This window comes from Myxocyprinus asiaticus, chromosome 13, assembly GCF_019703515.2.
Source record: "Myxocyprinus asiaticus isolate MX2 ecotype Aquarium Trade chromosome 13, UBuf_Myxa_2, whole genome shotgun sequence".
Classification (NCBI taxonomy): domain Eukaryota; kingdom Metazoa; phylum Chordata; class Actinopteri; order Cypriniformes; family Catostomidae; genus Myxocyprinus; species Myxocyprinus asiaticus.
The window spans coordinates 21,167,451-21,190,475 of NC_059356.1; the positions used below are offsets into that span (position 1 = coordinate 21,167,451).

The 23,025-nt window shown below is 37.7% G+C and overlaps 1 protein-coding gene across 3 annotated transcripts in view; it reads left to right on the top strand.

The window, feature by feature from the left end:
- The window catches only part of LOC127450180 (E3 ubiquitin-protein ligase SMURF1), a 60,393-nt gene extending 46,520 nt beyond the window's left edge, over nucleotides 1-13,873 (top strand). For 2 of the 3 annotated variants that reach the window (XM_051714043.1, XM_051714045.1), the window contains 8 exons: nucleotides 1,323-1,426; nucleotides 1,700-1,814; nucleotides 7,420-7,598; nucleotides 8,133-8,270; nucleotides 8,625-8,745; nucleotides 9,648-9,849; nucleotides 10,106-10,190; nucleotides 11,211-13,873. In XM_051714043.1, coding sequence (XP_051570003.1) covers nucleotides 1,323-1,426; nucleotides 1,700-1,814; nucleotides 7,420-7,598; nucleotides 8,133-8,270; nucleotides 8,625-8,745; nucleotides 9,648-9,849; nucleotides 10,106-10,190; nucleotides 11,211-11,310 — 1,044 coding nt within the window. In that variant the 3' untranslated portion in view covers nucleotides 11,311-13,873. The remainder of the gene's footprint in view (nucleotides 1-1,322; nucleotides 1,427-1,699; nucleotides 1,815-7,419; nucleotides 7,599-8,132; nucleotides 8,271-8,624; nucleotides 8,746-9,647; nucleotides 9,850-10,105; nucleotides 10,191-11,210) is intronic. The other variant, XM_051714044.1, reaches the window with a different exon arrangement.
- The last annotated feature ends 9,152 nt before the right edge of the window (nucleotides 13,874-23,025 follow it).

The window sequence follows — 23,025 nt, forward strand, 5'->3', positions numbered from 1 at the left end:
AAGGGATAGTTCACCCCAAAATGTAAATTCTCACATTATTTATTCACCCTCATGATATCCCAGGTGTGTGACTTACTTTCTTCAGCAGAACACATTTGAAGAAAGCTAGAAAAATATCTCCGCTCAGTAGGTCTTTAAAATGCAAGTGAATGGAGATTTCTCTTTTGAAGCTCAAACTCACAGACAGTCAGCATAAACGTCATCGATACGACTCCAGTGGTTAAGTTAATGTCTTCTAAAGCGTTACGATCACTTTTGTGCAAAAAATATCAATATTTAAGTACTTTTTAAAACTATAAACCATCTTCCGGTCAGCAGCAGTATACGAATTCACGAGAGGGCAGAGCTCAAGCGGTGGCGTATTCGCGTTGGCTTGTTACGGATGTAATCTCACTTTTTTTTATTTTTTTTTTTTTTTTTTTGCGGTTGAGACATCCAGGATAAGCACACAAACGCACCATTGTGAGTAAACAATCAGATACAAATACAGATCTAAACCAAAACCAACAAAACTTAAGTACAGTTGTAAACAGTGCTGCTTCTCCGGCTGTGTTGCACGTGCACTAGTTCTCGCTTGAATGTGCCAATGCGATTGTCACACGCGTGTACCGCCGCTGACTGGAAACGATTTGTTATAGTTAAAAAGTACATAGATATTGTTATTTTTCGCACCAAAAGTGATTGTCGCTTTAGAAAACATTTATTTAAGCGCTGGAGTTGTTTGGATGATGTTTATGCTGACTATCTTTGAATTTTTTTTTTTTTTGAGCTTCAAAAGTCGAATCTCAATTCACTTGCAATTTAAGGACCTACAAAGCAGAGAGATTTTACTATTTTTCTTCAAATGTGTTCTGCTGAAGAAAAAAGTCATACACACCTGGGATATCATGAGAGTGATTAAATGATGAGAGAATTTTCATTTTTGGATGAATTAACCCTTTAATGTAAAGGCAAATAAGGATAAACTTAAAAAGAAGCTTTACCATTAAGCCACCTCACAAGTGGCTGCTAGCATTGTTTCAGATGGGCGTAGTCTTCCACAGTCAACTGCAAACTTGCATTCATGTCTTTATTCTGGAATGGAAAGCACTTTTTTCATTATCCAATCAGTTTCCAATGTATAAAAAGCCCTGCCCTACATGTTTTCAATGTAAAATATTTAGTTTCACTTGAAACTATGGAATTTAAATGGGCTGTGATTGTGGTTTCATATTGACTTTAACTATTAACTAACTACACTGTTACCAAATATACTGTAGTATTCTGTATATTTACAGTTGGTGTCACTGCTGTAAGTGCATGGCTTTATATCTGTTTTATAGGAGTCTTATAGACAGATCATGAAGATGAGACCTAAAGATCTGAAGAAACGTCTGATGGTGAAGTTCAGAGGAGAGGAGGGGCTGGACTATGGTGGAGTTGCTAGGTAACGTCTGTTTCATACAAAAGGTTCTCATTAATGAATTTCCCCTGTGCCCAGTTATTCCCTTGTCAAGACCAGACATGACTTTATAATTTCAACAATTTACCTGAATCTCAGACAGACTTATCAGAATGCAGGGCATCATGCTCACTATATTGCAGGTATTCCCCTGTTGTAAAAAGACTTAAGATTGAACTGCAAATAGTTTGGCCCAGAAATTAGCATTTTATCAAAAATGTGACTTCTATTTCTGATTTCCTGTCTTTGCTTTTTCAGAGAATGGTTATATCTCCTTTGCCACGAGATGCTGAATCCATACTATGGCCTGTTTCAGTACTCGACAGATAACATCTACACACTACAGATCAATCCGGACTCATCTATCAACCCTGTAAGTCATACAGCAACCCCATTCCTAAATAAGACCCCTCTCTGTAAATCATTACATAAAGAATACATACAATTAAAAGGTTCTAGGGCTTAACAGGAGTTTTTCTGTTGTCTTGGTTGGATTAGTCGTTCAAATTTTTACTTGTTTTTTCAATATTTGCTCTGGCCCCACCACAATATAAAAAAAAAAAATGTTGAAAAAAATAAAATTATATATGTCAGAAAAAGAAATATTTATATTTTCCATTTAACGTTGTTTATTTACAAAAAAAAAACTATACTGAAAATGTATTTTTTTGTTTATTTGCATAATTAACTGGAAATTATGCAACTCCATGAAAGCAATGATTGTTTGATGCTTCCAAGAGAATCACATGCCATTCTTGCAAATTTAACAAAACCTAATTTATGTTAGCGAGCTAAATAACAAGGACTAAAAACTAAATATTTTTCATTTAGATTCGTTCTGAGCAAAAAGGGTATTTTTTCGTTCCGGTTCAGAAGTTCCACAGCCTCCTTTCCAAATGGTGACCGGTTAGAACAAAATAAAAGAACGGTTAATAACATTCTTTTTAAAATGACAGTACACTAAAGCCCAAAGTATACTTTGATTTTGATGGGAACGCTCAGCGTCTGCATACTGTCGAATGTGAGCCTGTCAAAGTATACTCAAATTAACGGTGCGCGCATACTCAGGTGGTTGGCGCATGCACGCTACAACTGCTATGAGACACCGGACAATTTCTCTTGAGGAGTTTAGACTCATTAATGTGTCTTTGTATTCCTTCAGACTCGAGTTATACAAATGCAGGGATCTCCTGACCTCCTCACACATGCGCACTTGATGTGAATATCTACTGTTATTGTTTTTTCATTTTCGTTTCCTGTTATTTACCGGTGATTATGTCTTCTAGCATTTCTTTGTGACATCAATGGCTCAAATGTGAGTATTGCCACCTTGTGGATCCACTAATTTGTGCAAATAATTTCATGCTCGTGCATTCTGCGCGTTCAAAGACGCACAATTAGAAAAATCTGGCTACACGCGATCAGCGCTCGAGCGCTCTGCTGATGCTGAGATTTGCGTCACACGTCCTGTTCTGACCAAAGTATACTTTGGGCTTAAGGGGTGTGTGAAATACCCACTACAGTGTTGCCAGATCTGGCAAGAGAAACAAACAACCAGGTCTGGAAAAACAGGCCCAAAATAAGCCACTTGCCTCAACAAAATAAGCGAAAATAAGCAATTAAAGTTTTTCCTGTGTGGTGGATTTACCAGCATAGAAATCATAACCATACAGTTAATTATCAGTTAAGTATCATTTTAATTACAGATCTGCTTCTCAGTCAAACCCGGCAGCATCAAATCTGTATTCATGCATCATATCTAACAATAATTCAGTGAAGACTTGGAAACAACTGAAAATGTTATTTTTTACCTTTAATAATGTTTTCCTTGGAGCAGTCACGTGACGCCATGCGAGGTTTGGACGTGTGAACGGTGAGCTCTGTGCACTTTGCTAGTTTTAACACTATTAATGTAATAAACCGGTGAGATTCGATACACTATGTTCCATAACTGGGAGGACAATGTCAAAAAATTCAAAATCCTCAGGCTCTGGAGACATTAAAAGACACTTACGTACTCATGTTGACACCCCCCACCCTACCCCCCCCCCCTCCGGAGGCTCCGAGTCCGGGAGTCGATTTGGTCGGAGAAATGAGGGAAATTCGGTGAGAAATGTTGAATATGTCGGCAGTGCTAACGAAGGTCGTTGCTGACTTGGAGGATCTTTCTGTAATACGTAAATCGATCACTGCCATGGAGACAAGGAGAGGTGGTTACAAGAGTGGGGGATGTCGAGAAACGGATCGATTATCTGGAGTCATCGGAGAGGGAATTATCTGCTAATCCGCTAATGACCAAGGTGGACTTGGAGCATGTCTGTGAGAAGTTGGAGGACTTGGAAAACCGTAGCCGGCGGAATAACGTCTGTATTGTTGGAATTCCTGAGGCCGAAGAGGGTCAGGATATGGTGAAATTCCTGGATGGGCTCTTTCCGAGTCTGCTCGACACAACAGGCCTTTTACACTGATGTTCCCTGCCAAATTGAGAATAGATGCTAAGGATGGTCGTAAAACATTCACATGTCCCCAGCAAGCGATCAGTGGAGTGAGTGGGTTATTTTGTGGTGCTCATATTGCAGCCGAGTGGACCGACTCACTGAACATTCACTTGATTGTCCGAGGAAACTGAGCGCCTTTTTTGTTTCTTTTTGTGCTGGTTCCACCTAGCGGCTGGAGTTTGTTTTGTGAAGTGGCACTCGTTCGGGACAGTTCTGTGGATGAATCTGCACGTTCTTTGTGCTTGTGCCTCCTATTGGCTGGAGTTTGTTTTGTGGAGTATTTCTTGCTAGTCATTGGAGTGCTTGGGTCATTTGTTGCACTCATGTAGCAGCCGAATGGGTCGGCTCACTGAACATTCATTTGGCTGTCCGAGGAAACTGAGCGCCTTTTTTTGTGCTGGTTCCGCCTAGCGGCTGGAGTTTGTTTTGTGGAGGAACACCCCTTCGGGACAGTTATGTGGATGAATCTACACATTCTTTGTGTTTATTTTGCCTGTTGGCTGGAGTTTGTTTTATAGATTATTTTTGTTGTGTAATTCTGTCTTACAAAATTGTATAGAAACACCGGACTTCAGCAGTCCGACGGCAAAGTTGTCGCGGGGGCTCTCGTAGGCGTACATGCACTGTCTGAGTTTAGAGGGATGGACGCCAGTTGGCGCTGTCGTGCGTGGGGTTAATGCGCACGTTTTTCTTTTTGTTTGTTTGGATCGGGGGAAGTTTGGGGTTTGATTGTTGCACTGATGTTGGAATGTGGTCTTTTATCATTTTGTTTTTGACACACAATCTATTTTTTTCTAATATGTCAAAATGTCAAATGTTAATATGAGTGGATTGTCTCTCTCCACCTGGAATGTGAATGGGTTAGGGCACCCCATAAGAATAGAAATAACCTTCCTTCTTTTTAAGCGTAAGAAATATGATATAGTGTTTCTTCAAAAAATGCATCTTTCCCCGCAGGAGGCTGAAAAATTTGGGAAGATATGGGATGGGCATGTTTTCTTTAGTGTTGGCTCAAGTAAGGGCAGGGGAGTCATTACATTGATAAGTAAACATCTACAATTCAAATGTCTCAAACAGATTAAAGATAAATTAGGAAGAGTCATTATTGTTTTAAGCAGAAATTCAGGGGCAAATCTTATTTTGGCTAATATTTACGCACCTAACCTTGATGATCGGGGCTTTTTTATAGATCTTGAAGTGATATTGCAAGCTGCTGGTACCACTCATGATATAATATTGGGCGGAGACTTTAATCTTTTGATGGACTCAGTCCTTGATCATAGTAAAGCAAATGTGTGTAAGACCCCTAGAGCAACATTGACGCCAGGATGTGTAAAAATCTTGGTCTTACAGATATTTGGAGACTTTTGAACTCATCTGGTAGGGACTATACATTTTTTTCATCAGTCCATAAGATTTATTCTAGAATAGATTTTGTTTTATATATCTAAGTCCCTCATTTCATCTGTTGTTGATTGCTCAATTGGAAAAATCTTAGTCTAAGATCATGCCCTGGTGAATTTAAAGGTGTTGCCACATACGGAGAAAAAGAAATCATATAGTTGCCGCTATAATGTATCCCATTTGCAAAATCCTGAATTCCAACAAATGTTAAAGGCTGAAATCAATATTTATATGGAGAGCAACTGGTCCTCAGTATCCTCGATGGCCGTGGCTTGGGAGGCACTTAAGGCGGTTCCTAGGGGCCGGATCATACAGTATGCCTCATTCACCAAAAAATCCAAAGCACGAGAACTTGTGGAGTTGGAAGGGAATATTAAAAGTGCCAAGGCAGAGCTGAAGCGCCGAATGTCGTCTGAAATACAGATATAATACTATGTCGCGGAAGGTGGAGTTTTGGCTATTCAGGAGAAGACAGTCATACTTTCATACGGTCATACTTTCAAGTCATACTTGCATACAGTCATTGTCGGGGGACAAGGCAGGAAAACCTCTGGCTAGATATATAAAACAGAGAGAGTCTTTTTCTGCCATTCCCTTAGTGAAATCTGCTGGTGGCGAAATTTTTACCTCCGCCATTGATATTAATAATGCTTTTAAAGAATTCTATCTTGATCTCTATAGTTCCACATCTTGGTCTACTGATGAGGATATTAGAAACTTTGTGGAACCGTTAGAACTTCCTAAACTGACGACTGAGCAAAAACATTCTCTTGATTCTGAGATAACCTTGGAGGAGCTTGGCGAGGGAATTAAGGCCTAGCCTACAGGCAAGGCTCTGGGCCAGGTGGCTTTGCCGCCGAGTTTTTTAGATCTTATGCTACAGAACTGGCTCAACTTTTGCTAGAAGTTTATACGGAATCATTAAAGAATGGAAAGCTTCCGCCATTCATGTTGCAAGCCCGTATCAGTCTGATTCTTAAAAAGAACAAAGATCCAAGGGAGTGTAATAGTTACCATCCAATTTCCCTGATCCATCTAGACGTTAAAATATTGTCAAAAATTTTGGCTAACCAGTTAAGTTATGACATCTCTTATACATAAAGATCAGGTGGCGTTTATTCGGGGCCGCAGCTCTTCTGGTAACATTAGGCGTTTCATCAATATCATGTGGTCAGTGGCGAATGATCAGTCTCCGGTCGCTGCCATCACACTTGAGGCTGAAAAGGCGTTTGATATGGTAGAATGGGATTATCTTTTTAAGATTTTGGAAATGTTTGGGAATACTTTTACTGGTTGGATTAAGTTACTTTATAGACACCCAGTAGCGGTGGTACAAATGAATGGATTAATTTCAGATTATTTTATTCTGGATAGGGGCATCTGACAGGGTTGCCCTCTTTTTCCATTATTGTTCTGTCTTGCCCTGGAACATGAAATGTGACATCCACAATAGGTAATTAGGCAAAGAAGTGTGTGATGCAGCAGTTTCCTTCAGGATCAAAGCACATGTTTTATTTTTTCAGGCAGCACAAAGTGGTGAAATTCCAAAAACTTACTGTGATTTAAACCCTTGGCCTTTAGTTTCATGAAAAAAATATTGAAATGAAATTAACCGGTTATAATCGGTTAACAGCATTTAAAAATAACGTTTTCACTCCAGAACAATTGAAAATTACTTTGTTCCCATTTTCTGTTACGTTTTGCAAAAAATGTCATTTGTTTTCTTTCCTTGAACCATTTTTAGTCCCTGCTGAATAACATTACCTTTGTGACATTAAAATCATCAGAATGTGCAACACAAAATGAAATGGTTGTTTGCAGGTCATAAAAACACAGTATTTATCAACAAATGTAAGATGCGATGACAGTGCATCACTGGTCCCAAAACACTATGGCTCTGGCACTAGGCCACCCTTATTGTTGAGCCCTGGGGTCTTCTTCCTCTTCCTCACTACATATTGCCATCATGTATGTGTTAAAAGGTTGTCCAAGGCTTCCTGTGCTTCTGCTGGGTCTTGTTAAACTTACTCTTACACGCCCTCTGCGTTTTTTCCATTATTTTTTTTTTCTTTCCAGGACCACTTGTCATACTTCCACTTTGTTGGGCGGATTATGGGTCTGGCTGTTTTCCACGGGCACTATATCAATGGAGGCTTCACGCTGCCCTTCTACAAACAGCTCCTGGGGAAGCCCATCCAGCTTTGTGACCTTGAGACAGTGGACCCAGAGCTGCACAAGAGCCTCGTCTGGATCCTGTGAGACCACAGATTATTTACTGTATCAAATAAAGTATTCTCAGAGGAATTCTATTTCTGTTCCATGATTAAGTGAACTGCCTACCTAGGCAGCTAGTGCTTATTTTTGTGCTCATCACAGTATAGAGTTGTTAGCTTAACAACAGTTGAGGTCAGACTCTATTAGAATCAACCATGAGCAATAGTCGGGTGTCTCATGCAGTTCAGTTGAGAACCGCTGTGTTTGTGGCATGCCTGAGTGAACGTTATTGGAGTTGCTGCCTAAGTAGAACATTTCAAATCAGTCACTTATGAAGATCCATTTGGTTTGTATGCTGCCTTAGAAGCCACCTAAGTAGACAGACAACAAGGGATATAGCTTGTGTATTTTTCTGATACTTTAATTGGACCATTTGATGCTGTTGTTTTGAAATGGATTCACACAGTTTGCTGTATGGCACACTAACTGGGAAAGTCTAAGTTCTTCTGTGCTGTTTTATCAGCAAGATGTTAAATTTAAGCAACAAAATAATTTATTTGAACTGTGCTTTGCAGAGAGAATGACATCACATCTGTCCTGGACCATACATTCTGCGTAGAACATAATGCTTTTGGCAAGTTCCTCCAACATGAGCTGAAACCAAATGGCAAGAATATCCCAGTCACAGAGGAGAACAAGAAAGAATATGTCAGGTATGAGATGCAAACATTGTGGACCAACCAGGCACAGCAAATTTTTTACCCTGTCTCAGAGTAAATGTGCCACCAGAGGGCAGCAGTCATCCTGGGTATTGGAGCTTGGCAGGGTTTTTTGAAACCTCACTGTTTTTTCCACTGTAAATTTGATTGAGTGAACCCTGGTTGTATGAAGCTACTGGTCAAACATGTCAGTGGAAGGTCAATTTTAATGGCATTTTATTGTCTGACAGTCATTGCCAGATAGAAATTAATCAGAGGCTGTTAATGGAGAACTGTGGAGCACAGTTGACTGTGGTTGTTCTCCAGCTTTCTTTAAGCTTCTCTAATGATTGATTGGGTCTCTTTCAGGCTGTATGTCAACTGGAGATTCATGCGAGGCATTGAGGCCCAGTTCCTTGCCCTACAGAAGGGCTTTAATGAGCTCATCCCACAGCATCTGCTCAAGCCTTTTGACAACAAGGAACTTGAGGTACTTCAGTCATTTAATCAGTGGCTTTTTTATTATTTTAATTTGATTTATTAAAAAAAAATAAAATGAATAAAATTCAATTTCCCACCTTTTTACTTCGGTTTGGAATGTTAAATCACGTAACAACATCCACATATTTTTATGCACATTTTGGGACACAAACATTTCCAAAATGTGCTTAAAATCTTTTATGTGGTAAGAAGATATGCACATAAACTATGATGAAAACACATTAATTGAATAAATTGCTAAACAAGCCTCAAAGTCATGTCACTGAATAATTTGCTTATAACCGAACAAACCAGTGGACCAATATTATTGCATAGCATCTCAAATGTTGCTGTATTCATTTTGAAATTTCAGAGCCAAATGATTGGCTACTCAGAACTGTCTCCCGCAGACATAAGGCATCTACTGGCGATTGCTAGCAAACATGAATTTTGTCAGAGCATTTTTTTCTGTGCACTCTAAACCGCAAGTGATTTATTACATAAAAGAACCATCAACTGATGATTTTTGTGTCTTGAACACATGGAATGCAAACACTGCTTTATTCACGAAATGTTTTTGCGATATTCTGACATTTTTTCCGTATAAATTAAATGTGTAACTTGGATGGAAACCAGACTACAGTGAGTGTCCGGACTTATCCGGATCTGAGTAATATTGTATTGTATTGTAAATGTGTGTTTGTCAGAGCCGTGACTTAGCAGTTAGCACACATACTACTGATTCATAGAGCTGTGGTGTTCATATGGTAGACGAGGGTTTGACCCAAGTCACTCTTCATAGTTTCCCGGCATCTCCTGTCATCCACTTTAAATAGAAAATGGCAAAAAGCCCAAAAGACAATTTAGAAAATGAGTGGGTTGTAAATGTGTTTGTGCATCTTTGCATTGTAGCTGATCATCGGTGGTTTGGGGAAAATCGATCTGAATGACTGGAAGGCCAATACACGACTGAAGCACTGTGTGGCCGACAGTAACATAGTGAAGTGGTTCTGGCAGGCCGTTGAATCGTTTGACGAGGAAAGGAGAGGCAGATTGCTACAGTTCGTCACAGGCTCCACACGTGTCCCACTACAAGGCTTCAAAGCACTGCAAGGTGGCTAATTGATAAGCCATGTGTACTCTCAATACACTTGAAATATGATACATAGAACTTGTTGAAATGTTAAACTTCCTTGTCTGTCATTTTTTTTATTTTATTTTTTTGCATTTTGCATTTTACATAAATCAAGTTATCAAGTTCCTAGACAAACTTTTAAAAAGTAGTTTGTGTAGCATAAATAATGCAGGCTCAGTTTTATTTGAGCATGTTGATTTGGAGAACAGTGATAACTAGAATGTATCTTTGTAAGGTTCTACAGGTTCTGCAGGACCAAGACTCTTCACTATTCATTTAATTGATGCCAACACAGATAACCTGCCTAAAGCCCACACATGGTAAGATGTAGCTTCTGAACACTTAAAACTAATCCAGGATATTGTTGAAGTTGTGTTGTGTTTTCGATTAATATACATTGATTACTACATTAAAAAACAATGTTGAAGAAATGTTACAGAAATGTGCGTTACAGTAATGTTCTTACATTGGAATTTAATGGGGCATTGCACTGGAATAAACAGAAAAATATGTACTGTTTCAAAAGTATTGCCACAAGATATTATGTGTGAACTAGAGGTCGGCTGATTTATCAATTTTGCAGACTAATCATTGCCAATAGTTGCTTTTGGAACCAAATCTATTTTTTTCTGGTTATTATTTAGACAGAAAACTGCATCTGGGATTTAATACATTTTAGACTCCTGTTAGCCTCTGTTTGTTTGTGTCACCATAAGGAAATACACAGTCATATGATTAATCATTAATCTGCTTTCTTCCAATACCCTAGTAATCAGCAAAAATCCAATATCAGTCGACCTCTTGTGTTAATATGAGACTAGTGTGATCATATGATCACTTACTAACCTTGTCGTTGCAAAGTTATATCCAATAATTTAACCCTTTAAAGCTAAATACCACTAAATATAGTAACTGTCACATGATGTGTGCAAGGATACCGGAAAGGAACGGTTTACATGGATCAACCCTCATGAATTACTTTGGCAAAACAAAACCAGAAGTTCATCCAAGTGGTTTCACTGCCAAAAGGATGATTTTCACAACTTCACAGCACAAAGAGCACATTTTTATACAAAATAATTAAAATTAACACTTCTATGCATTTCTGCTTTTAAACCCCCTGAATATCTTGCCCCATAGACTTTCTTTGTACTTTTATTACTGTAAATGATTTTGGTTTGTTTTTACAAGACGTTTAATTATTTTCTGTGGTAATACACAACATTCCACAGATTCTGTCGATAGAGCTGAACGTGTATTTAACCCAGAGCATTTCCTTAGAAAAAATACCTTGGTTGTTGATGTAAAAACTGAACCCTAATTCCCTCATATTTCCCCAGCTTCAACCGGATTGACATCCCGCCTTACGAGTCATATGAGAAGCTCTATGAGAAGCTCCTGACAGCCGTGGAGGAGACTTGTGGCTTTGCAGTGGAGTGAGCGAGTGCCCTGTCTAGTCAGTCAGCAATGGCAGCAAACCCACCAAACAACAGCCCGGCCCAACCCTCTCTCTCCCTCGTCTTCTCCAGGACAGATAGACTGGTGTCTCCTGACAGACTTTAGCATCACCTGCCAGCCTGAATCCCTGGACTGCAACAGAGGGGAGCAACCACCCAAGGGCAGGAACTCTTGAAAGACTATTCCCTCATGGTGTGATTTGGGAATTGTTTTCGCATTATCATAAAGTTCCAGAGAACTCTGATCAACGTTTCTCCTCATTTGTTTTTTGGTTTCTTAAAACAGTCCAGTTTGTATTGTCTTTGTCACTGAAATGGTGGGGTTGATAGTTAAGAGTCTGACTGTAGTTCAGCTAAAGTTTGTGCTGCTTAGCTGCAGTAAGCAGAGCCTCACTGAGCTTCTACTTGAAGTAGAGCTCATGATTTAGCCTAGGAGGAATAATTTAAAGGGATAGTTCACCCAAAAATGAAAACTGTCATCACTTACCCAACCCAATTCTATTCCAATTCTGTTCCATCTCCTTTTGTGTTCCACAGAAGTCATATGAGATTTGAATGACACGAGGATGAGTAAATTAGACAGAATCTTCCTTTTTGGGCGCACTTCTCCTTTAACATACACATCCTGTGATAAAACCAGTTTACCTAAAGCAAATTTGTCTTGAAGGAAAAGGTAGACAGGGGGTCTTCGTTGTCATGCTCAGTATGTACTCAGTCTCCACTTATTTTCGTAATTTTCTTGATCTCCCTGCATCCTTTTCATTACTATAGGGTGGCATTTCAGTGGTATCCATTTTATTTGTACTCGTCACCATTCTCATTGTAGAAGTTTTTACTTGATTGCTTGAAATGTAGTAATGAAATGTATTTTTTCTACTATCAAGAACATGAAAGCTTAATGGTAAGTCTTAGACCTCTTTTGGGAGCTGTGGATGTAACAGTGCCCGTGAGTTAAAGTTTCTCACCTGAAGCACAAAAATGATGTGCAGTGTAGAGAAGGACCGAAAGTCCTGGGAAGTTCTAGTGTCATCATTATCCCGATTAAGCCAGTATTTTCATCAATGAAATCTTTTCACACATTTTTTTTTTTTTACTTTGTTTTATCCAGTGAGCATTCCTCCGTTATCAACAACAACAAAAAAAAAAACTACTTTTTAATAGTAATGTTAAATGAATGGTGTTTTTATATGCAGATTTTAAAGCGACTAAACTTTTGTCACTCTCTTGAACAACTTTCTGTTCCATTGTGATCTAACAGACCTAAACTATACTCATAACCTTAGTTGTGGAAGAAATGCAAAGAAAACCATTTTATAGATTGAAAAATGTTTTTAAAAAGCTGTTTCTGTCCTTAATTTCCCCCCAAATTAATATTGCTGTTATCTGATGGTGACTTAGCATTAACTGTTTTAACTTGTTTTGACATGAGTGCTTATGAAATTCACCTCCAGACTGTTATTCACACATCTTTGTAATTGAAGCTGTTGAAACCAATGCTTAAAGTACCATAATCTAGCACTTTCACTGGCACATGTACAATCACCGCTCATTTCTATTCTACAGAGAGACATGTAGTGTTCGCTTCTCCATAGAGATGTGTTGATGCCCCTCGGCTCTGCTTAGCTGCGGTGGAACATCTTGTCCTTTGTGACTGGGTTCAGACTCTGAAGTACGGGAGGCGTTTATTCCAGGTTAGGTTCAGGTTATGGTGTAGTGAAAGAACAGGGAGACATTTCAAATTTCTTTATGTAGTGCTTTGTGTGCATGGCATCAGATTATTCTTTGTAAATGTAAAGAATGAGCCAACCTCAGTGTTTCTGCAACCACTTTTTTTTTCTTTTTTTTCTTTTTTTTTAACCAATTATTTATTACCATGTAATGTCATTTTAAGTATTGCTGCTATTTCCATTATTCCCCAGTTTTCTGAGAAGGCAGAGTTCTTGTGAAAGCTGTACACTAATCTCTTTTATTCTATGTATGAATCAAAGTATTTAAACCTGCTGCTAATTCTTAAAGAGGTTATGGGGTTGGAAAACCTGACCTTTCACCTGGATGGAGTTAGCAAGTGATGTAGGCTGGGCCCTGGTGGTCATGTTCATATTTGTGATATATGCAATAAAATCCATCACATTTATATACTTGGTTCTGTCTTAAAATGTATCTTTTTCTCACTTGTATCAGATTGGTCAGAAATGTGTGTCTTTTTGACTTTTCCAAAAAGACCCTGAATGCCTAGAGTGGTGAACCATTTTTAAACATGTATAAACACAAAAGAGGTGACTTTAAATGTTGTGTAATTGTGGGAATGGTTAGTGAGCTTGAAGATGAGTATGGACTTTGGACTTTGCCTGAAGTTACAGTTGTTTTCATATTTCTCTAAGAAAAATATTTTCCAAGTAATGTGACCAGTATCATCACATTGTACAATTATTAGGTCCTGAGTGTCATTGTTTATTCGATGCAAGAGTAATGTAACTTACTATGTACTAAACATTTCTGAAAAATTCAGTGTAAATAAGATTATATTAAAGAAACTAAATTGCAAATTGCCTCTGCTTTTTTTTTTTTTTTTTCTTGGGTTACTTATGAGATCAGATTTTTTACCAATTAATTGTATTAGGAATTTGATTTGTTTTATTTTTTATTTTATTTTTTTGTCATTTCTGAGCTACAAATAAATCAACCGTTTCTCTTAATTACAAGCATAAATATGCACTTTATGCTAAAGGAACAGGTTGCACGTGTAATGTGTGGCTGAGGATGTAAGGTCCTTTGGCATCTGTGCTGAGTGCACAAGCAGAGCCTTTTGTCTGGGATCTCCCAGTTAATCCATTTGCATTAGAAAACTGTATTAATATATCGTAATTAACAACTGTCCTGGCATCATAAATAAAAATTGTTTAATGTTTTAGGCAACCTGGATAAAAAAAACAATGTATTGCATTTATTAATCTTGGTTAATGTAGTATATGAAAATGCTAGTTAATAATGCATTCATGTTTTAATTTTAATTTAAAAAAAAACTATTTTAATAAAACAATTATTAGTATATGAATAAATTAACTTTTAATAAATGCTTAAAAAGTATTGTTCATTGTTAGTTCATGTTAACTAAAGTAGTAAACAAATGCTTAGGACTATGACCTTATTTTAAAGTGTTAACAACAAATGTACACAGGCCAGTAAATAATTACCTTTAATTATGATTAATTGCCTAACATGGAAAGTGTAGTAAAAAGTTTAGGAATTAAGAATGCATCATTAAATTATCTGTCTCGACTAAAATTTGCTGTGGCTTTTCCACCATTAAATATGTGTGGAAAATGTATGTGAGTAGATGACATAAACCATGAATAACCCAACCAAAGAAATAATTGCAATATCCTCTGAGGTCTTTTCTTCCCTTCTTAGGTTTCGCTGAGAACATTTTTATAGCGATATCTAGACTAGACAGAAAAGAAACCAGATGAGACACCCGTGCCAAGCTGACAGTGGTGCCATGTTCCTGTAACAGTAAAGTCTGTCCTCACAAGTGCACAGAAAATAAGAAGGCAAGTTTCTGTTTCACTTTTTAGGCCAACTTAATAAGTTTTGACAAGCAAGATAAGATCAAAATTGGGTGGTTGTGAATCATACTTTCCTACACTCCAAAAAATATTTTAGCCTATTTTTAAGATTTACGTCAGATTTGCAGATTTAAGATTTACCGGATACGTAAATTTTTTTTTTTTTTTTTTTTTTTTGTCCGGACACATTTACCTGTATTTCAAGAATATAACCATTTGCAGATGTGGCTGAACGAGGAACAGAATATTAATTTCTTATTGCTGAGTATTTATAAGAACCACCTAAAAAAGATATCTGGCGTGCTTTTTAAATATCCCATGGTGGTTTATTGTGTTCCAATCAGTCTAAAACTATGAGTAAAATGAGAGTATCAATTTGCTCTAAAAATATTGGACGATTACCATGCCCAAGCGGAATCTCCACAGATTCCCACAGAATTGTCATTCACAAAAGTTCTACACATTCTCCACCCCTTGCAACTTTGTTTATTAAATATTATGACTGATCTGATTATACACTCAATGACCACTTTATTAGGTACACCTGTACATCTACTTATTCATGCAAATCTAATGCATTCAATGCATTATCTAATCAGCCAATCATGTGGCAGAAGTGCAGTGCATAAAAACATGCTGATACGGGTCAGGAGCTTCAGTTAATGTTCACATCAACCATCAGAATGGGAAAAAATGTGATCTCAGTTATTTCGACCGTGGCATGATTGTTGGTGCCAGTTGGGCTGGTTTGAGTATTTCTGTAACTGCTGATCTCCTGGGATTTTCACATACAACAGTCTCTGGAGTTTACTCAGAATGGAGGTGGTGGTGTAATGGTGAGGGGAATGTTTTCTTGGCACACATTAGACACCTTAATACCAACTGAGCATTGTTTAAATGCCACAGCCTTCCTGAGTGTTGTTGCTGACCATGTGCATCCCTTAATGACCACGGTCTACTGATCTTCTAATGGCTACTTCCAGCAGGATAACACATCATGCCATAAAGCACACGTCATCTCAAACTGGATCCAGGAACATGACAATGAGTTCAGTGTATTCCAATGGCCTCCACAGTCACCAGATCTCAATCCAATAGAGCATCTGGTCACATCAGCGTGGAGCAGAATCTCTAAGGAATGTTTTCAGCACCTTGTTGAATTCATGCCACGAAGAATTCAGGCTGTTCTGGGAACAAAGGGGGGTCCTACCCTGTATTAGAGAGGTGTACCTTATAAAGTGGTCACTGAGTGTAGTTTCAGCTACCAATGAAAGTACTCTAAGCTCCATTTAAAATATTTTACCATGTTTAAATCCCTTCAGCAGAATTCAGCAGATTTTGCCTGCCGATTACCTTTGTTTTGTCCAGTGGCACAGTTTCACTCATCTGATCAATGCACAATTCTCCATTACTTCCATTACCAAAAAAGACAATAAATCCAAAATTAAACTGGTGGGAAAACACTGCACTAAATAAAAAAATGAGTGCTGCATAGCTCGATAAGTAGTTGCTATTAAATTAAAGGTGCAGCAGTTTCGTTGTCCTTACACTTGCTGACCTGACATATACTAATGATTAATAAAATAAAATAAGTTTGACCAACATAAGAAAATTAATTAAATCGAGTTTGACAAACCTAATGAAGTTGAGTTAAAACTGCTACAGTATAGTACATTAAAGAAATAGTTCACTGTAAAATGAAAATTCTCTCATCATTTACTCACCCTGATGCCATCCCAGATGTGTATGACTTTCTTTCTTCTGTTGAACACAAACAAAGATTTTTAGAAGAATATTTCAGCTCAGTTGGTCCCTACAAAGCAAGTGAATGGTGATCAGACCTTTGTAGCTCCAAAAAGCACATAAAGGAAACATAAAAGTAATCTATATGACTTCAGTGTTTAAATCCATGTCTTCAGAAGCGATATAATAGGTGTGGGTGAGAAACTGAACAAAAGTCCTTTTTTTTTTTTACCCTAAATCTCCACTTTAACTTTCACTTTCAGATGTGACCTACATGTGACTTTTACAGTGGTTGTTCTAGCTTGTATAGCGCCCTGGGCGAAACCCACTTCAATATGCCCCCAAAGTTGTTGACAGGGGGGGGTAGGGGGTTGGTGGTGATTGTATGGCGCCATGGGCGAAACCCGTTTCAACACGCCGCCAAAGTTGACTGGGGGGGTCAAGATGCCGCCCTGGGCAACAGCACATGTCGCCCATGCCTAAATCCGTTACTGGACTTTCAGATGAAAAAGTAAAGTGAAAGTGGTGATTTAGGGTAAAGAAATTTTGATCCGTTTCTCACCCACACCTATTATATAGCTTCTGAAGTAATAGATTTAACCACTGGAGTCATATGGATTACTTTTATATTTCCTTTATGTGATTTTTGGAGCTACAAAGGTCTGATCACCATTAACTTGCATTGTATGGACCTACAGAGCTAAGATATTCTTCTAAAAATCTTTGTTTGTGTTCAGCAGAAGAAAGAAAGTTATACACATCTGGGATGGCATCAGGGTGAGTAAATGATGAGAGAATTTTCATTTTTGTATGAACTACAGTATTCCTTTAAAGGTGCAGTATGTAAGATTCAGAAACCCTTGTTACTAATGACACCTATGGCCGTTAAGTGAACTGCAGCCAGCTACCTGTTGCTCGTGCTTGCGCTCGTGCACACACTCCATAGGGACGCGAGCGAGCGAGCATCGACCAAAACAATGTCGTAATGTACAAAGAGGCTGAACGTGATTCACTGGCATCATGCTGACAGATGAGGTAGCATAATTAAAACTACACAGTTATGATTGTTTTACTACAAACTTTGAGACTGTATATTATATTTGACTCTCCAGTGCTGGAACAGGGCTAAAACAAAGTGTGGATATAGATCTGACTATGCGAGACTGTAGTTTGAAGTAATCACTTTTCTTTGCATGATACATTGACTGCATTTATACGATAGCCTATGTCGGCGTTAGCTATCTTACCAGCTTTATCAATAGCTGTTAGCTAAATTTGATGGATGATGACAGTAGCTGTTTATAAAATAGACTGTACATTATAAATATGTTGACACAATTCAGTATTGATGATTCCATCACAACTGTCATTCTGATATATCGATGCGCTATTGTTTTATAATAATACAATGTATATATTTTCTGTATAACCAAGTTACGTTACACTAATGAATGGAGCTTTTGCATTATCTTGAACATTGTCTAGCATTCATTTCATGTGTTATTGTAGTTTAGCTAAAATTACACAGATCAATCCTTATGGCACTATATTTCACATGCTTTGCAGTTATGTAAGCTTACTGGTCCAATAAGAAGAATGCCAATTCAGGATCGGTTTTGATCCCAAAAACCGAACAAATTTCCCTCCAGGAATCAAATGCCCTGCCGATGTTCACTCTAGTTTTCGCTCGACCATGATCACGTTCACAGTTAGCCAGACGGGATTCAGTAGATAAAAGTTGTTGTTTTTTTTTGGCTTACTCTGAGTTTGTGTAGGAGTCGCTGTTGTGCTGGGAGCCGGGCGTTTGCTGGATTCCATCTCTAAGATAACGTTTACCTAGTGTTGTAGACAGTTGTTGCTGTTGAATAGTTGAAGAGAAACACTGAGGCAAGGCTCTCGGGAGCGCGCATAAACGTCACATCCTTTGGATTTTCCCGGCAAAAGTGACCCGCTCCCTTCGCATGAAAATCAGTCTACAGGTTTTAATAGGCAACCTAGGAAGTCTGGGAAGGGCTCATTTTTAAATTTGCATTACAAGCCGTTCACACACTGGCAAAAAAAGGGCGAATATTACATGAAAATTGTTACATATTGCACCTTTAATTTGACCTAATCCAATTAAATGATGTTGGCTCAATGAAACTGACTTATTCTGAATGAAAGATATTCAATAAAAACTTTCCATAATTCAATTATACTGCATTAAAAAAAATGTTAACTTGCTTCATGTCTGTGATGAGGAGGAGGGTGTGGCCAGGCCGTAATGGGCGCTGAATCAGCTGATCAGCGGGAGCGAGATAAGGGGCGGCTGGAGACGCTGGTTCAAGAGAGAGAGACGCACGTGGCCGCATTGCATGTGTGTCTGTGTTTGTTTATGTTTGTTTTATATTGAGTTTTATCATCAAACTTTACGTTGACTGTTTAGCCGGTACCTGCCTCCTCCTCGCCCCGTTACATTGTGGTATTATCTAAATTAACCGGTCTGATTCAAGTCAAAAATATGATTTAACACCACTGTATCAACCTGAATACAAAAGGTTAAATCAACAAAACTCATTTTAAGGATTAGTTCAAGCAGAAATAGCTCCTTATGAATACAACTGCAGGTTCCCTCTTTTAACAGAGACTGGTGATGGCATGTTAAATTTCATTGCATTTGTTTATGTCTCTGAGACCCCAAATAGAAGTAGGCCTATTTTCATATTTTTCATGAGGGACATCTGAAGCGTGTAATCAAGTTGAAATTTTGTTCATAATCATTTTTCATATGATAAGGAAAAGTCGTGAAGTATCCACGAGGTAAATGTTAAATATGTTTTTGAACTATCTCTCAGATTCCAAACAAACAGAACATGAGGGTTAAAGGCAGTACAAGCTACATTTCATAAACACCAGTGGTATTTAAACGTTCGAAGAGGACATTTTATATATTTTTTTAACAAGGTTACATCTTCTATTTCATCCGCCCTGTTTGTTTTTAAAAATGACAAACCTATGACTCCAGCCAGGTCTCCTAAGCAACCAAATTGGCCCGGTTGCTAGGGAGGGTAGAGTCACATGGGGTAAACTCCTCGTGGTCGCTATAATGTGGTTTGTTCTCGGTGGGGCACGTGGTGAGTTGAGTGCGGATGCCGCGGTGGATGGGGTGAAGCCTCCACACGCGCTATGTCTCCGTTGCAATGCGCTCAACAAGCCACGTGATAAGATGCGCGGGTTGACGGTCTCAGACGTGGAGGCAGCTGGGATTCGTCCTCCGCCACCTGGATTGAGGCGAGTTACTACGTGACCACAAGGACTTAAAAGCACATTGGGAATTGGGCATTCCAAATTGGGTGAAAAAGGGAAGAAAAAAATATGTCAAACCTAGAACGAAGAAATGTAGTACCTTATTTCCAGCCAGGGTTGATTTTTAAGAGACATTTTATCACTCGCAGTTTTTACTGCTTGTGTAGGACTTGTTCACAGCAGGAGTGGGTCCTTGACACAATCAACCAAAATGCATTTGATCCTTATACTCCCAGAGAGAGGGAGAGAGAAGGTTACATCAGTCTATAGAAGCTTACTGAACTGATACAGTATGTCAAATCCCCTAATAAACGTGTTGTGTCATCTGAAATTACAACAAACAATGAGTCGTCTTGTTGAGTTTACCAGTCAAAACAACCATCTGCAATGAAAATCTTATATTAACGAATGCCAGATGTTCCTAGAGAGAAAGGTTTGTTACAACAAAGCCTGTTTTTTATTTGGAAATGTTAATCACCTTCTTCAGACGTGAAAATATCAGTGGACTCTAATAGCAGCAGATCATTTTCACTTTTTAATGTTAAGAATTCTTCTTTATAAGCTGATGGTCCACTGCATAACTTTCCACTTTCCTCTTTCTTTTTTCCGACTGGAGAAGGTATGGTTAGGAGGAGCTGCTGGATGCATCATTGTTAATCAGTATGAACGTGTTAAATGGAAAAAAAATTTCATGACCAGGAACAAATGGTGTCCATTTTGCAAAGATTGTGACCTTCTTGCATTCTCTCTCATTATATCTTCTCTAGGTTATCTGACATGATAATATTTCACATTTAATGTGTTAAGTGGCTGACTCGTGAATTCTTTGTGTTATTGCCATGACTACATAAATGATCAATGTTTCACTTTGATATATGACCTAAAATGTTTTTATCTCATGCTTTGTGTTACTTACAAATCCACACTCTTTTTTATGTAGTTAAAACTATATCATGATTCATTTTATAGTGAGGCCAATCAACTATTTAAGATTTAAGGGGACTAAATATAAAAGTTTAAGAACTGATCATTGAAAAACCCATTTAAAAAAAATCGCCCTCAGTGTTTATGATAGTTATGGGTGACCCATTAATCACCATTAAATCTCATTTTACACTCATCTGCCTGAAATGAAACTGAAAAATCTTCTAATTAGCAGTGTTTGGGAGTAGTTAACTGGGGGTGTCATCTTACCCTAAATGTGACGCAGCATTTTGACTCAGGGCATCACATGGTGTTTGTGCATGGCATTCAGTCTCAGATTCCTTTCAGCAAGAGCACATCAAACACAGCCGCAGTACTCAAAAGACAAGCTTGACAGGTCCTCTGGATCTTATTTATTTTTATTTTTTTTTATCAAACTTTGGACCATTCCCTCAAATTCTCTCATTATTTATAAATGAACAATGCATACTTTACTTTCAGATAGATCCAAGAACATTTTTGGCCATGTGATAGTTAACAAAGTCTTTCAACATGGTTTAAATAAAATTATGTTTATGGAGAAAATTTGGTTGTGAACTGATTTGTTTTAAATCTATTTATCATTAATTTTATGAAAATGGTGTATGAACTACCTATAACTTAATACCAAAAACCTGCCAGACAAGACATTAATTAAAATCTTTTAGTTCATAATTTAAGTACAATTATCTCAAAAGCTTGGGCTGACATATTTAATTAAGCTTGCGTTCTGCACTGTACTCTTTGTTATTATACTTAACATAGAAGTAGAATTAACTTTGTTTCAAACTGCATTTTTTTTTAAATCCTGTAATTAAAATAATATTTATGTTTTGTATTTGTCATCAGTTTTGAATAAAGTATTTCTAAAATGTAATCTGGTACTGAAAAAAATTGCACAGTTAAATTGTAATCAGTAACGTAATCTTTTAGATTGAATTTTTAGGTAATCTAATCTGATTATTGGATTAGATTACTTTTGGATTACTTAATGCATGTTTTGATGCAAATCTAATTTTAAGTGCAAGTACCAGTGAACGTTAGGTAAAGTAATAGATATGTAATCATATAATATATAAAGGTGACTTTAATCAGATTTGAAAATGAACTTTCTGTAATTCCAACTTGATTTATGTAATCTGATTAAGTAATTCATTTTACATGATACATGTAGTCCATTTCTCCCCAATGCTGTTTGCCCTATGAAAAGGAGGTTTATGTCTCACTGGGATACTGTTTGGTAGTATGGAATATCCCACCCAATTAAATCATGTTTGTATGGGTAACTGCTTGCCAGGTTTCTATACATTGGCAGCTGAAATTGAGACCAGGAAAAAGCATTTGCTCAAGTTTAGTGCACAATTTGTGTTTTTTTAGCATAGTTTCAGTGCACTGTGAATGAAATCTGAGATTATGCAGACAATATCCCAATTCAAATTTTTTGATTTAATTTCAGGTTTAATTTTTGATTAGGTATGTACTGTATTTCATTTCTTTTTGTTCTTTAAGATCACATTTGCAGGTGGATAAAGTAGACTTTAGTCCAGATTCATTTGCAGATAAGAGAAAAATGTCCCCTCCCTGTTGCTGTCACTTTGCCAATACAATTAAGGGCATCGAAGGTGAATTATAGACATGGCAAATATGCCAAAGACTGCAGTGTAATCAATACAGTCTAGGACTAAAATACAGCATTCACAGTGAAACAACATTTAGGATGTAGACAAATCTGATCCTCCGGAAACAAGCAGAAATGTACGTTAGCATAAAAAGCTTTTTTTATGAGGTTTAATTACAATGTGTGAGAGTTTTCCAAAATAACTTCCCAAATTCTTGTTATTAATAATTCCTCAACCCTCAGAGCACATATAACCTTCCATCTGAGTCGACCTACAGTATGTCTTTTATATGTGTTATTATATGCTTTCTTTGCAAATGAAGGCTAATGCTCAGAGCAGCCTCTTTGAAATACTTTCAGTTCAGAAAAAGAGGTGACACATGCACAAATGGACTCAGAGAGCACATATTTGTCTCCTAATGAAATGTTTACCAAGAATTTCTGCATTTGAAAAGATCCAGCGCTTTTATGATACATTAAAGCTTCTTTGAATCATGCACACAGTTGCATTTCTATGGCTGTT